Source organism: Pleurodeles waltl, chromosome 1_2, assembly GCF_031143425.1.
Source record: "Pleurodeles waltl isolate 20211129_DDA chromosome 1_2, aPleWal1.hap1.20221129, whole genome shotgun sequence".
NCBI lineage: Eukaryota > Metazoa > Chordata > Amphibia > Caudata > Salamandridae > Pleurodeles > Pleurodeles waltl.
In genome coordinates, this window is record NC_090437.1 from 181,519,241 (window position 1) to 181,535,842 (window position 16,602).

General features: G+C 42.7%; 1 protein-coding gene across 1 annotated transcript in view; it reads left to right on the top strand.

Annotated features, from left to right (window-relative positions):
- Positions 1–16,602, top strand: part of B4GALT1 (beta-1,4-galactosyltransferase 1) — a 384,152-nt gene that overhangs the window by 294,010 nt on the left and 73,540 nt on the right. The window contains exon 4 of the mRNA XM_069237451.1: positions 9,675–9,797. Coding sequence (XP_069093552.1) covers positions 9,675–9,797 — 123 coding nt within the window. The remainder of the gene's footprint in view (positions 1–9,674; positions 9,798–16,602) is intronic.

The window sequence follows — 16,602 nt, forward strand, 5'->3', positions numbered from 1 at the left end:
TGTGAAAGATGTTTCTCAGGGACCGTGTATACCTTTTTTAATGTCCTTGAAAGACATAATGACACCCCTGTGAAAAAACCTTTCTTTTATATGTGGAGATAAATTATCTAGTGGCCTCCAAACACTTCGGGGGTCATTCTGACCCCGGCCGGCGGCAGTAGCCGCCGGCCTGGCTGGGACCGCCAGAAGACCGTACCGCGGTCAAAAGACCGCGGCGGTCATTCTGGGTTTCCCACTGGGCTGGCGGGCGACCGCCAAAAGGCCGCCCGCCAGCCCAGCGGGAAACACCCTTCCACGATGAAGCCGGCTCCGAATGGAGCCGGCGGAGTGGAAGGTGTGCGACGGGTGCAGTAGCACCCGTCGCGAATTTCAGTGTCTGCTGAGCAGACACTGAAATTCAAAGTGGGGCCCTCTTACGGGGGCCCCTGCAGTGCCCATGCCATTGGCATGGGCACTGCAGGGGCCACCAGGGGCCCCACGACACCCCTCACCACCATCCTGTTCCTGGCGGTCGAAACCGCCAGGAACAGGATGGCGGTGAGGGGGTCGGAATCCCCATGGCGGCGCAGCAAGCTGCGCCGCCATGGAGGATTCCCATGGGCAGCGGAAAGTCGGCGGTACACCGCCGCGGTCAGAATGCCCAGCGGAGCACCGCCAGCCTGTTGGCGGTGCTCCCGCGGACCCCGGCCCCGGCGGTCCTTGACCGCCGGGGTCGGAATGACCCCCTTCATGTTGAAACCTATTATCAGGCATATCAATTCTTGAACTTGCTGATTTATCCTCTCCAGTCACACACTGTAGCACTGCTGATAGACCTTAAGTATAACTCACTATGTCAACCATGTAATACAGGGTGTAGATGCACCAAATTGATCAATTTCTTCACTTTACTTACTATTAATCCAATCCTCCAAGGTGATCCATACATAAATACCTGAAAGTTGATCCTTTCCTCCACACAGGTTTTGACATACGGAATAGTGAAGCCATGCAGATTGTGGTTGGGACAATGGGACAAATGGATCTCAAGATGAACTCTGTAGACCAATGGTTCCCAACCTTTTGACTTCTGTGGACCCCCACTTTATCATTACTGGAACCCGGGGACCCCCACTGAATCATTATTGGAATCCGGGGACCCCCCCACTGAGTCATTACTGAAAGCTGGGAAACTAATCTGTTCATATTATTTAATTTTCTCAGCAGTCCCGGACCCCCTGAGGCGGCTTCGCGGACCCGCAGGGGTCCCCGGACCACAGGTTGGGAACCACTGCTGTAGACCAACTGTTTGTTCTAGAAAACATTAAATTCCATTCACTTAGGGAGGAATTAGCTGTATAGGCAGACTAGATGTGGCGACGTCAGCAGCTGTCTCACTGTCTGAAAACATGTTTAGGAGGGCTCCAGTTGAGTTAACTTTTCCATCTTATTCATCTAGGTAGATGGAAGGGGTCTGAAAGGGAGAAATGGCACATCTGTTTGGAGTGAATATCTCCCTCTCCTTTTCTAAGTACTTGTAGTATGAACGTGTTAACAGAATGTGCTACAGTCAGACGTTATTAGAGAGGTTTGGGGTGGGGGACTCTACAATTGATGCCTCAAGAACCAATTTCAGCTGTCATTTTCGTGGCCAAGTTTCACATAATTTTGTCATTCAAAGTAGGGTCTGGATGACTGCCCTTTCTTTCTTTTTGTTTAATGTATCCTCTTGCCCAGTTAACCTTTCAAGAATTATGTGTCGATGATATCCTGTTCCTGTTGGACGCCAAACTGCTACTTGAAGATAGTTGCTGGTTATTGTTTATATTTGGCGTAAAATCAGATTACACAAAGAACTAGGACTGAAGTGGTGTAACATTTTTCTGAGCAGGACATAATTTTACAGGAATTTTCCACTGAATATCTTGTTAGTACTAAATCTTGATGGTCAACCCTGTACATGAACATATTGGTGGGATTGTGGCTAAGACTAAAGTTAACTTACGTCCTAGACCAACGTTCGTATAACTTAAGGTTCATTTTAAAGATGCTGATAATTCCTAGCTTTTATTTCGGTTTTACATATCCCACATACCATTTCTGCAAAACCGTATCCTATTGTATCTCATTTTTGTTCTGGATGATAAAACTACATTTACAATGAATAACTTTAAGATCTGCTTTTATTTACAGTCTTTGGGTGTACTGTTCGGAAATATTTTTAGGGCTTAGTTCAGTTTGTTTTGCTCCATCCCCTCTTAAGAAAATATATGCAGCTCTGTCATTCCCGTTTAACTTTCGAGGATCCATAGAAATGTTTCTTTAAAACAAAACATAATTTTTAATGCAGCTTGTTTACCTCAAAAGAAAACGGGGTGCGTTTGAAAATAAAAATGGAATGTTTCTTTTTTTTAAAAAAATGTTAAGAGTAGTTTGTGTTTTTTAAATGGTAATTTCGGTTTCAAAACATTAGCAGGTACCACTACGATTTGGCATTTGGAACAGTCGTTCTAAACATGCCCCTTCCAAACACAAAATTGACATTAGCTGGCAAATCCAAATGTCTATTCGGTGATGTACTACCGAATCACAAGTTGGTTTTGATGCATTAGAAGAAGTATTTTTACAATCGCAAATGGCTCTATAGTGCGAAAAGGTAATTTGTGACTGTAAAAAGGCTTCGTACATCTAGTCCATGGTGCCAGATTTCACATTGTGGACAGTATATGTCTACCTCGTTGAAGTCGAAGAAGGAAAGAGGGGCGCTCCACGGGAAGGTGTTTTGGGGCCATATTAGCAAATCGAGGACGTTTGTGAAAAGATTGCCAAACCTGTTTTAATTTTACATACCATTTAACCTGTTAATGTAGAACCAGCATACATTCTGCTCACTGTCGAGTTACTAAACTTTCAAACAGTAGGCGATACCTTAAGATTCCGATGTTTTAAGTTTATTATGCTCTGCAATTTGAGGATAGAAAGGGATTAAAAAGGGAGTCTGCTTTCTGAAAGCTTGACTAGTCCAACGCCCCCTTTTCTCGGCAACAAACTGATAACCAAGTGACTGGGCGCTGGGTACAGTCTCAAGCAAGAGACCATGAGAACAGGGATGTGGTTTGAGGATTTATCGGGGTGCGCCAGAGATGGGATTCAGGCCGTTCACAGTAAGTCAGAAATTTGTTACGCCAGGGACAGATCTGTAAATAACTTGGTTTGCTACTTAGCAATAAGCTTTCGTAATGGTTCTTTTTAAAAAGTTTGTTTATAAAATGGGTAAACCATACAAACATTCTTCCATAAAGACAATAACATTCAGATAATTCATTTCCGTTGTCAATAACAGTCGTAATCACTTCTCACTTTAAACTGGCACAGGATACTCGCACGTTCTTTTCTCGTGCAAGGGAAGCATAATGACATAATGTGCATTTCTTCCTGCCGACCGCCTATTATAGACTGTATCTGCTTCTTAGATTTTCGTCTGTTTGACCTCTTGCAGACCGGCTTTGGGCCTGGCTTGACAGCGCACGGCTTGGTAATCAGCACAAAAAAGCTTTCAGAGGTAGCACTGAGAGAGGAGTTTAGGATCCGCCGAAACACTGGCTTTCTTTGGAACAGAATTTGATTGTGCATGCTTCTTTTGAAAAATAATTTATTCTATTGCACTTTTTGTCTTGTGGGAAACTTATGCTCAAACCAGGACTAAATTGGTCATGGCGGCAAGTCATTGTTCAAGGCTACAGACAGGACAACTGGAATTACAAGATTCTGCAGCGGCCTTTGTATAATGAGGTACTTTTCCACACTTGCCACATAATCCACCATTGTCTGCATAATCCGCAGACTTTAACAAAAAAGGATGCTTCTAACTCAAACGGATCAAAAGTTGCAAAAAAATATAAATGGCGACTTGGGTTCCTGCACATCACAACACTTAGCAAAGTTTGGTCATCTTTACGTTGCTTATTACTGTGTTTGGGTGTTACATTGTTACTAATAAGGTAAGCTCTATTCCCAGATACAATTACCAGGTATAAAAATGACAAAATATTGAAGTGATACTATTATGAAATGTGCTGCATTAAGCCGTCCAACAGCATTTTCTTGCCGCAAAATTTGTTCAACTCTGTCACATAATTTAGTCTTCCTGTAGTGCATAATTCCGTGGCCCTCCCTACAGGTCACATCTGTTTTTGATGAAAAGTTACTAAAATGCCTGTAGGCCTGTCATATTTACAGTGAAAACCGTGTTAGAAAGAATATGCATTTAAGGGGTGGTTATTTATACTCTGTGTTGCAGCTTGCAGTGGGCTATTTTGTTGCATGGAATCCGGCAATTTACCTCAGCAGGTAACGGTTTTGCAATCAGAGAAGTCTGGATAGTTCCTAAGTTTAGGTGTAGAGCAGCTCTTGCATGGAGCACTCTACAACCACTGACATTCTGAACCTGCTCTCCTCAAATATCTATTTCTCTAGCATAGTGCCATCCACGCTGAGCTAAAAAAAATGACCAAAAGCCTTTTACCTCTCCAGAAACAGTTTTACCGCGTTAGATATGTCAACCTGAAATGAACAAAAGCAACCACTGGCAAATGTGTTTCACTCTACCTGGTGCTCTTCAGAAAGGTAAAGCATTGATCAGGCACAAGGCAGCACCCAGTATAAGACAATACCCTTTCAGGCGTAGAGTGCTGCATACATTATGCAAACAAAGGAACAGAGAACTCACTTCCCAAGTTTAGGTGGAGCTCAGTGCTGTACGGAGCCAACAAAACCACTGACACTCTGAACCTGCTCTTACATATATAGATTGGTGGCAGTCGCCACTGGATATTTGTTAGGTCAGCTTTTCCATGGACACACCTCTTTTTGGTTTGCTAATAAATTTGTCACAATTTGACAAATCTTTACAAAAATTTCTAGAAATAAAGATCATCCACCTCTGCCCATTCCTGGAAAGCTTTGGGACTATCTGTCAAGCATGGACTGTAATGCAGTTAATGTAAAAAAAAAATATATATATAAATATATATATATGTAAATATATATATATATATGTAAGGGGACAGGGTAGGTATACCCTGCCCTCCAAGGCCCTGGAGTGTGGGGAAAGGGAGGGATTCCCTCGTCTCCCCCAGCAAAAGAGTTACCATCCGATAGGATTCCCATGGGAATGACTTATTGTGAAAAGCTTTTGTTAAAAGCAGTAGGCTTTTAATGATGGACTGATAGCACACTGCTAAAGTCTGTACGCAGGTGTTATTACATGGAATCTAACAGACTATTGTAATATGCAAATGTTTGGTGTTGGTGACCCCTTTGCACAAACTATTTAGATAGAAGATTTGCACTATGATAATCAGGCCTTTTTAGGATTGATTTTATATTGTTTTGAGAACTGTAATTTTGTGCTCCTTTGTTATTTTATTATGGTATACCGGATGGCTGTCTTATGGGACAGTGTTTGTCCAGTACACTGTCTGAATTGGTTTGGGCAAAAAGCCAGTGATAAATACTACAGTCTCATTTGTTAATTGATGAGCATTGTTTCAGATGCTATAGGTCTGATCTGTTTATTACGAACATTTACAATAATAGACAATAGGCTGTATTTATTTATTATAAAGCACAAATGTTAAAGCCAATAGTCTTCAATTGTGATTTGTTCTTGAACCGCAGTAAAGCTGTAGACATGTTTTTCTGTAGATTAAATCTCACAGATTCGCTTTCTAGGTAAGGATTTTGCTTTTGATTACCCTCTTTGATAATCCCCAGGTAGTTGAAGATTTGTACTATGGTAAATTCTTGCCACAATCTCTTCGAAAGGATTGAAAGGCTTAGTTGTCTGCCAGGATATTGAAATTGAAAAAAAGAAAACATATATATATACACACACACACACACACACACACACACTTCCACACTCACTCACACTTTTACTTTGAGGGCCCATGGGTCTGCCATTAGCCTGTCATTTACATTCTGCTTCCATCCATGACAGGGTACAACATGTGGCAATAGGGTATCCCACTTAAGCCCTTGGTTCTCTTGCCCTGTGAGTGATGACATTTGTCTGATCATGTGCACATCTGGCTGAGAACCGTAGTGAATCAGTTCCTGAGCTGCTGGGCCAGTCCTGTAGTTTTCTAGTGTTTCCCTTTAGCCCCTTCTGTGCCCAGGATGTAATGGTTACGTCCTGAGGCACAGTGCTCGTGTGCCCAGGACATAACCATTACGTCCTGGGCACAGAGCCCAGAGGGAGCACTAGCGCTCCCTCTGTGGGGTTCCCCCCCACACCCCCAAGGCAGGGATGGAAGGGGAAGCCCTTCCCCTTCCACCCCTGAACCCCCGTGACATCAGCACGTGATTGCGGGCTGATTGTCACAAGGCCTCCTCCCATCGCGCTGGAAGCTCAGGCTGAGCTAGAGGCCAAAATCCACAGGTAGGCACTTTGCAAAAAACACCTCTGTTTTCTGTGGAAAAATGTGATGTGTCCACATTGTGTTTTGGGCCATTTCCTTTAGTGGGCGCTAGGCCTACCCACACAAGTGAGGTACCATTTTTATCGGGAGACTTGGGGGAACGCTGGGTGGAAGGAAATTTGTGGCTCCTCTCAGATTCCAGAACTTTCTGTCACTGAAATGTGAGGAAAACGTGTTTTTTTAGCCAAATTTTGAGGTTTACAAAGGTTTCTGGGTAACAGAACCTGATCAGAGCCCCACAAGTCACCCCATCTTGGATTCCCCTAGGTCTCTACTTTTAAAAAATGCACAGGTTTGGTAGGCTTCCCTAGTTGCCGGCTGAGCTGGAGGCCAAAGTCTACAGGTAGGCACTTTGCAAAAAACACCTCTGTTTTCTGTCAAAAAATGAAATGTGTCCACGTTGTGTTTTGGGGCATTTCCTTTCATGGGCGCTAGGCCTACCCACACAAGTGAGGTACCATTTTTATTGGGAGACTTGGGGGAACGCTGGGTGGAAGGAAATTTGTGGCGCCTCTCAGATTCCAGAACTTTCTGTCACCGAAATGAGAGGAAAAAGTGTTGTTTTGGTCAAATTTTGAGGTTTGCAAAGGATTTTGGGTAACAGAACCTGGTTAGAGCCCCACAAGCCACCCCATCTTGGATTCCCCTAGGTGTCTAGTTTTAAAAAAGCGCTGGTTTGCTAGGTTTCCCCAGGTGCCGGCTGAGCTAGAGGCCAAAATCCACAGGTAGGCACTTTGCAAAAAAGGCCTCTGTTTTCTGTGAAAAAATGTGATGTGTCCACGTTGTGTTTTGAGCCATTTCCTTTCATGGGCGCTAGGCCTACCCACACAAGTGAGGTACCATTTTTATCGGGAGACTTGGGGGAACACAGAATAGCAAAACAAGTGTTATTGCCCCTTGTCTTTCTCTACATTTTTTCCTTCCAAATGTAGGGCAGTGTGTAAAAAAGACGTCTATTTGAGAAATGCCCTGTAATTCACATACTAGTATGGGCACCCTGGAATTCAGAGATGTGCAAATAACCACTGCTTCTCAACACCTTATCTTGTGGCCATTTTGGAAATACAAAGGTTTTCTTGATACCTATTTTTCACTTTTTATATTTCAGCAAATTAATTGCTGTATACCAGGGATAGAATAAAAACCCATTGCAAGGTGCAGCTCATTTATTGGCTCTGGGTACCTAGAGTTTTTGATGAACCTACAAGCCCTATATATCCCCGCAACCAGAAGAGTCCAGCTGACGTAACGGTATATTGCTTTAAAAAATCTGACATCGCAGGAAAAAGTTACAGAGTAAAATGTGGAGAAAAATGGCTGTTTTTTTCACCTCAATTTCAATATATTTTTTATTTCAGCTGTTATTTTCTGTAGGAAACACTTGTAGGATGTACACAAATGACCCCTTGCTGAATTCAGAATTGTGTCTACTTTTCAGAAATGTTTAGCTCTCTGGGATCCAGCATTGGTTTCTCACCCATTTTGGTCACTAACTGGAAGGAGGCTGAAAGCACAAAAAATACTAAAAATGGGGTATGTCCCAGTAAAATGTCAAAATATTGAAAAATTGGGTTTTCCAATTCAAGTCTGCCTGTTCCTGAAAGCTGGGAAGATGGTGATCTTGCCACCGCAAACCCTTTGTTGATGCCATTTTCAGTGAAAAAAACCACAAGCTGCCTTCTGCAGCCCTTCTTCCCCATTTTATTGAAAAAAACAAAATTTTCACTGTATTTTGGCTAATTTCTTGGTCTCCTTCAGGGGAACCCACAAAGTCTGGGTACCTCTAGAATCCATAGGATGTTGGAAAAAAAGGACGCAAATTTGGCGTGGGTAGCTTATGTGAACAAAAAGTTATGAGGGCCTAAGCGCGAACTGTCCCAAATAGCCAAGAAAGGTTCGGCACAGGAGGGGGAAAAGGCCTGGCAGCGAAGGGGTTAGACATCCATTTCCCTTTCTTTTCTCACTGTCTTCTTATTTTCTAAAGAAGACTGCAGCTCATAAGGCAGTGATGATAGGCCACTTGCTTGGGGCTCATTTCATCTGCAGTGCATCATATCCTGCTTGCCTACTGCTTCTGCATTGATTCTAAATGTGGTGGCCATCTTGGAACTTTAAGACATCAATACACTGCATAAAATGTAATTGTAATATGGCCACCCACTGCTGTGTTATGTTATTGCAAGCAAGTGCCTGCTATGTTTTAGGTAGCATGTTTTCTTTTTCCTTTAAAAAAAAAAAAATTATCTTGCATATTTTGTTGAGTTTGTGTTTATTTTATTGTAGTTGTGTAAGTGTGCGAATACCGAAATAGAATAAGCCTGTGGCTGGATGAATGTCTGCATGAGGGCAAAGATGAGTAGCAACAGAATGCATACATGATGACTTAGTGAGTGTCTAAACCCAGTGCTTAATTTGAAATGGAAAGAATGAGTTCCAGTGCCCGAAGCCCTCCTCTGAAGCCCGCTGCCGGCACCGGCCTGCCAAATATCAGGGCTGATAGACTTAAATCCACCTCATGCCACCACTTTAATCAACAGACTGTCCCTGCCCCTTTATCTCACTCTTGCAGGTTCCTGCTTTCCCTCTTAGTAACTGATTTTCGATCTTTCTCTTTCTTCGTCTTTCCACTGTATGAGATTTTCTCCTCTCTTGATCTCAGGAAATGTTTGATCAGGAGAAAGGAAGTGCAATCCCCAAAAATGAGTGTCGGTGGCAGCTACCGACTCAAATTAAACCCATTAATGACCGAAATGACACTTTTATGTATAAGTCAGACCTATTTGCATTGCCAATGCTTGTTGCACCTTATATGTGTACGGGTGATTTGCCACTGTTAGCTATTTTGCAGGTGTGTGTCTTTCACTGTTTTCACTCATTGGTGGCACATCGTATGGTGGCACATTAGACATGATTCTCAGTTTCATATTTTTGTCATTTCCCCTCTCTTTGTGTTCACCATAACATATTTCAAAGTCGGACCTAATTAGACACTTGATTGACACGCACTTACTTGGTTCATTGAAGCAGAAATACCGAAATTTAATATTTATAGTTTTGCAATAGTCTAACAAAAAATAGTAGTTCGAAGCAGTGTTTGTAGTGCCGTGCAGCGTGTTGTGATTACTTGTTGGGTGGAATTTCATTATTTTTTTAGGTGTACTTAAACACAAATATGTTTAGCAACTTGTGTAATTATTGTTTTTACCCATTTAGGTTGCCGTACACCCAGTTTTTCGGAGGTGTGTCTGCTTTAAGCAAGGCTCAGTACCAAAGGATTAACGGCTTACCTAATAATTATTGGGGATGGGGAGGAGAAGATGACGACATATATAACAGGTGAACTTTAAAACTTTTGACATAAACTACAGCATTTTTTATAACGCAGTCGTCTAAGCTTGATCTTGCTGTTCTCATGCAGTAACCAGTGCTCAATCTGTTAAAAACGAAAATAGAGGTGCAGAGACTCAAAGCTTTTCTCAGGAGCCACACTCAAAGGCTGTCTAGTTTTGATTCCACCTCATGCTGCTTTCTTCTACCATTTTATGTTTGTTGTCACATCTGATTCTTGCAGGTTTTTTTCATCCCCGTGTTCATCCTTTACTACTGTTTTCCCATCTCTTTCTTCATTATTATTTCTTTTTTCTCGCTCTTGCTGTGGGTTGAAGTATGATAATTGAAAATATGTCCTAGTCCTCAAAAATGAATGCCCACTAGCTGCAAACACTGGAACAAATTAAGCATAGTTACCAATATACCAACTCATTTTACTACTTCAATTGTACTTGCTGTGCCTTAAATGAAATGAGCATTTTAAGACCATGTAGGCAATGAAATTGATTGCATGTTCAATACTCAGTTTAGCAAGTTGCCATTTCAATATAAATAAGCATGGCCTATGATTTATAATCTGTGAATTGTATTACTTTATTTTTCTTAAGCATGTACCATACTCGTTCAGACTTGAAAGCAAAGTTCAATGGTTCTGGCCTTTACTTACTCACTCATTTATTGACCTTATTAATCTGTATGCATATGCATTGCCCTGGGACTCCTCTAATTTAGGGAAGTGCTGAAACAACACCTTCTTTAAAGAACACTGCATCATAATGCATTAATGGTTCTCTTTCCCTCCTCAGCTGCTCCTCCAATCACTTTGTTGACTCCATCTTTGTCTCTGACCATGTACATTGCTCCTCTGCCTTTTGGCTAGATTTAAGCTTTGCAAATGCAGCATGCATACATAGGCCTGATAATTGTTCATCTGCTGTCAATTACAATGACAGTTGAACATAAAATGTGGCCATCCAGTGCCGAGGGCCCAAAGGGGGTATCCATAAAAATATCGAAAAAGTCCCTGTGATGGTGGGCCCAAGTCTCGGTCCAACTATTTATTATCCTCTTTAATGTAAGTATTTACTGGTTATTTGGAAGGGAGCCATTTCATTTGCAGTTTTCAAGAAGGGTGAATCTCTTCATCATGGGGGCAACAGATCATTATCTATGTTAAATCCAGTGAAACAATGTTACCTGTAAGATAGAACTTTGGTTTGAGCCGAATTAAGAACTTACCTTATTCACTTAGAGATTCGAAAGAGCCTCAGCTCTTTGTCTCTTGTTAACCACAAAGAAATAATTGAGAAGGAATTCACCAGCAGTGCCTACCTATTTTTGGATGACATTTTACTCTCTAGACCCCAACTTATTAGGGAAGAAGTTGCATTCATGTGCACTTTGTAATGATAGTTAATATTTTGGTAAAACTGCATATGACACTTATGAATAGACACCTAACAAAAATAGACAAGTCTGCTTCTACAATTCTCTACTCATAACTGAGAGATAGGTATGTGTCTTAGTAGTGTGTATACCACAATGAGAATGATCTAGGTAGTTCACTAGCGTACACTCTCCAAACTCTGTTTGAATCACCCACCAAAAAAATATGATAGCTACAATGAAAACCCAATTAATGAATCTGTATCTCCAGAGGTGGGCATCATGGGAACCATCTTGTTACTTCTGGATGGAAAAGCCTTGCCCACCTTTTGTGAATTGCTTCTTCATTGGTTTATTTTTCCTGCCCTGATAAGATAGTACTATAGGGGCGGCCTCAAACTAGAGCCAAGGGAGTTCAAAATAAATTATGCTGAATAAGCGTGAGATCCAGAATATTGCTAAAATGTACCTCTGTGTAGACCTGCAGAAATGACCCTTATTAAGAAGGTGCACAAAGTAGGATTCAAAAGTGGCATGAAGAATAAGAAATTGTCTCTATCATCCTTAATTTGCTACATTGGCAATTTGTGGTTCATAGAGACTTATTCTGTCATTCTTCATCCCACTTCCTTTTTAATCCTACCTTGTGTACCTTCTTAATAAAGGTGGGTATAGGATGTAATTGCACCTACCTGGCGGTGAATTCACTAGGACTTCTCACCTTCTGGGATGAACAGACTGTGCACCACCTAATACATAGTGTGCAAGTGCTGTGGCTACCAACATATTCTTGTTCCTCCGCCAGGATTAGTAATATGACGAGGGGAAAAGGCATTTCCCTTTGGCATGGGGCACATAAATGAGGGAAAGTCCCCTCAGGATCACACCTACTTACACCTTCACCAGCATGATCCATATAACAAAAAGCATTGGCTAAGGCAATGCGTCTCAACTCTGAGACATCACTGAGATAGCCCTGAGCACAGCCACTGGTGGCAACTGGGCCCTCCTTTCAAAGGAGAGACAGCTGGCCTTATGCTCCTCGATCTCTCAGCAGCCTCCAACACTGTCTCCCACCACGTGCTCATCGCCCGACTTCCAAGGAGCCGCCCCCAGATGGATTGCCTCCTTCCTCACTGAGAGACCCTACACCTCCGGACCCAAACCAATTATCTGCGGAGTCCCTCAAGGCTCATCACGTAGCCACAGCATCTTGAACATCTGCATGTCCCCCCTTGTTAACCTAGTCAGATCCCACGGACTCAACATTATACTGTATGCCAATGACGCGCAGCTCATCCTCTCCCTCCCCGAAAACTCCTCTGCCAATACAACCAACTTCCACCAATGCATGACCAATATCGCCAATTGAATGAGGGATAACTGTCTCAAGTTAAATGCAGACAAGACTGAAGTCTTGGTCTTCAGCGGTGAGAACTCTCCAGAGATGCCTCCTAGTGGACCACAAAACTAGGGCTCACTCCAACCTCAGCTGAGCACCCTAGGAACCTCGATATCCCCCTGGATAGCAAACTCACCATAAGGTCCCAGGTCAACACAGTGTCAGCCTCCTGGTTCTTCATCCTGCGCATAATACATACGTTTTTCCATGGGCTTCCCAAAAACGCGAGACACACAATCACCCAATCCCTCCTCATCAATCAACTGGACTAAAGAAAGACCCTCTACGTGGGAATCGAGACCCACCTATTTTAGAGACTACAGACCATCCAGAATGCCACAGCAAGACTCAGCCTGAATCTCCCTTGTCACACCCACATCACCCCACCTCAAAAAAGCTTCACTGGCTCCTGGTTCAGAAGAGATGCCATTTCAAGCTCCTCCCCTTGCATTCAAGGCCCTGCACGGCTCCAGACCCACCTAGATCATCCACTGCCTGAGATTCTACAAGCCCTCTAGACACCCCTATTCCTCCACCCTCATCTGGCCCATGCCCCTGCATAAAACGCAGGAGAGGAGGAGGATGATCTTGGACTGAGACCCTGAACCCTGAACCCTGCCAGAGCCTGAATACTCTTACGGGTTACAAGTCATGCTCTATAGGTTGATTGATTGTATGGCCTGTCATTGTATAGGATGATATGGTATAGTATGGTGGGTCATTTTATTGTAAAGTATGGCATGGCCTGTCATGGTGTAGCATGGTGTTTTATGGTATGACTTGTCATTGCATGGCATGATATGGCATGGCCTGTCACTGTATAGTGTGGTATGGTATGATATAGCCTGTCATTGTATTACATGATATGGCCTTTCGTATTGCATGGGTGGGTGGGAGGGAGCAGGTAAAGGCAGCACAGATGGAGGGAGGAAGAGAAGGCAAATCGAAGAAATATCATGTCAGCAATACAACTGAAACAACAGAAGTCAGAAAAAAGAAGTGACAGTCACTTACAAAATCAACTTTATCAACTATAGTGTATGGTGTTTAAAGCAGTTATAAAGATGGTGATACGGAAAAAGAAGTCAAAAGCCATAGGGTCGGAGATTAGGAGGGAATAGGGCAAAGGCAGCAAGGATGGGGATAGGAAGGTGGGAGGGAGAGGAGCAAAGGGGAAGACATGTCTGTCATACAACAAAACAACATTCAGAAAAATATGCATATGCATGCAGTCTGAAAATAAATTTGCAGTGCCGCTGTGAAGCATGTTTGAAGCAGTAGAGGGTGCGGGACAGAAAATAAACCATCTTGAACAAATGCAGTATTATGGAATGCTTCCTCACAGATGCAGAACTATGGAGTGCTTCAACCAAAAGAAAAAAAAATAGGGCAGCTGTCAAAGAGCAAGTAGCGGAAGGGCACTCAGTGGAACCAATAGCAATACTTCAACCATACGCCATGAGAGGGACAAACACTTAGAGGAACTCAAACCAGCCCACGTTAATCAAACAAAAGCACAAAAATAAGAGTGATGATGAAGCCAAACAATAGTAAGGATCAAGTGGGATCTAAGTCCCAGTTAAGCTAACAAAATGTCTTGCAGGTGACAGTACAAGCACTGTTTCAGGCGAGACCTAGTACATTCAGGTAGAATGCGACAATATGATACGAAAAAGAGTTTTAAATTTGTCGTAATCCGAGCCGAATTGCTCTTGTGCAGAGCTGTAGACCAGATTTACACAACCACCTTTAAACCATTTTACTTAGAGCTGCAATACTGTCTTCAGTGTTCAATATTGGTCAATATTTAGTATTAGTGTGTATGAGGCTACAAAGTGGTGATGTCCCACATCAGGTCTCAGTGATTTCAGATACTGTTTACAGGCAGTGATTTAAAGTGCTCCATGTTGCAGAAATTAGGACTCAGTGGTGCAATTAAATATGCACCTTGTGTGACCTCACCAAGCACTGCGCATTAAAGCGATTTTACATATCCTGCATAAATGTTGACTGATACAGTGAACTGCAAGTTTCGTTTAAACTCTGATCACCTAAAATAACTTTATAATACGTGCCAATTGGAGGAACAATCATGGATGTGTACACTGTGGCACAGCATATGCAGCCGGCAGAGTGACCCCCAACAAACACCTGCAAGTATTAATGCTATATTATTCTCGAGGTACAAATGTATTTCTTAAAATGTATATAATTCATGCCATTGTGTAATCCATGTATATAGGTTATTACAGTGAAGTACTGACATCACAATGCCTGCTGCCAGAGCCAGCATCAGAGAGAAACACAATCATTGAGCATAACTGAAGCAGCTGTTTAAAGCAACAAACAACAGAATATTACTTTTCTTTTTTCTGCTGTATTTTAACCCCTTAGCTGCTGGGCCTTTTCCCCCCCAGTGCTGAGCCCTTTTTTGGCTATTTGGGGTAGTTCGCGCTTAGGGCTTCATAACTTTTTGTCCACATAAGCTAACCACGCCAAATTTGCGTCCTTTTTTTCCAACATCCTAGGGATTCTAATGGTACCCAGAGTTTGTGGTTTACCCTGGAGGAGACCAAGAAAATAGCCAAAATACAGTGAAAATTTAGTTTTTTCCAAAAAAATGGGAAAAAAGGGCCGCCGAAGAAGGCTTGTGGTTTTTTCCCTGAAAATGCCATCAACAAAGGGTTTCTGGTGCTGAAATCACTATCTCCCCACCTTTCAGGAACGGGCAGACTTGAATCAGAAAACCACATTTTCCAACACAAATTTGGCATTTTACTGGGACATACCCCATTTTTACTATTTTTGGTGCTTTCAACCTCCTGTGCTGCGATCGGGGGCCAGGAAACACTTTCAGGAAGGCCTCGTAAGAAAGGGGAGACACTCCCCTTTCTTACGAGGCCTTCCCGAACGTGAGAAAGGCCGTTTTCCCCATCAAAGCAGGAAGCGGCCGCAAGGCTGCTTCCTGCTTTGATGGGGAAAACACCTTTGCAACGTCAGCGCGCCGCGAGGCGCGCTGACGTCACAAAGGGGCGGGTGGGGGGGCAGGGGGAGACACGGAAGCTTCCGTGTCTCCCGGGGGGGTTTAAAAAAAAAAAAAAATCCTCGGGTGCGATGCACCCGAGGATTTATTGATACCCTTCCTGGTGTCGGCCACTGGTCGTGACCCGCACCAGGGAGGGTGTGCCCGCACCTAACAGGTTAATAGCTTATTCTGACAAGCAGAGATAATATCTTTATCTTTTGCACTCCCTAGATAGAGAAAAGTTATAATCTTTCTGCATGTTTGTACACATTTCAAGCTACTGCAGATTTTGTTTTTAAAAACTGACTTATATTGAACTGTTTCTAATATCTGCCACAACTATCTAACAGGTTTTAAATGTGTCTAATTTTGCACTAGAGGTTTTATTCTTCTTCTTCATGTTTGTAAACATGCTCTCTCTTTCATATGACAGAGCTATGCTCCAAGGTTTTAAGTGGTTTTTAGAAAGGGGATGGTATTACCGCATATTTTAATGGATAAACTACTCCCGGGTGGGCATAAAGATATTGTAAATTGTAAGTTACCTCTGAGTGCCATAACTTTACAATGGAACTCAGCATTCGGCCTTACTCCCCTATATCGTTATGGAACTCTTTGCTGAATTGCAATATCTTTATAATGTATGAGGGGGTACTTTTATCCCTTCTCTCTACATGCTCACTCGTTATTCGCCATCCCTGGCTGGGTGAACGGAGACGGTAGCCTGTGTATCCCCCCTTCTGCAGCTGATTGTGTGCATACAGTAAGTGACTGCAGATGTTTGGTTCAGCACATCCTGACTCCCTGCAGGCATCATGCCTCTAGTCTGCTGGCCACATGCTTAGCAATGACTCCATGAATTGTGGTTTATTAGCAATGTGAGCAACATGGCACTGCACCTAGAGCACTTGTGAACTATTTTTAATATATATATATATATATATTATATAGCTGGTTTATTGACCTCCAGGATGCCAGCAGCCTTCACACACCTCCTG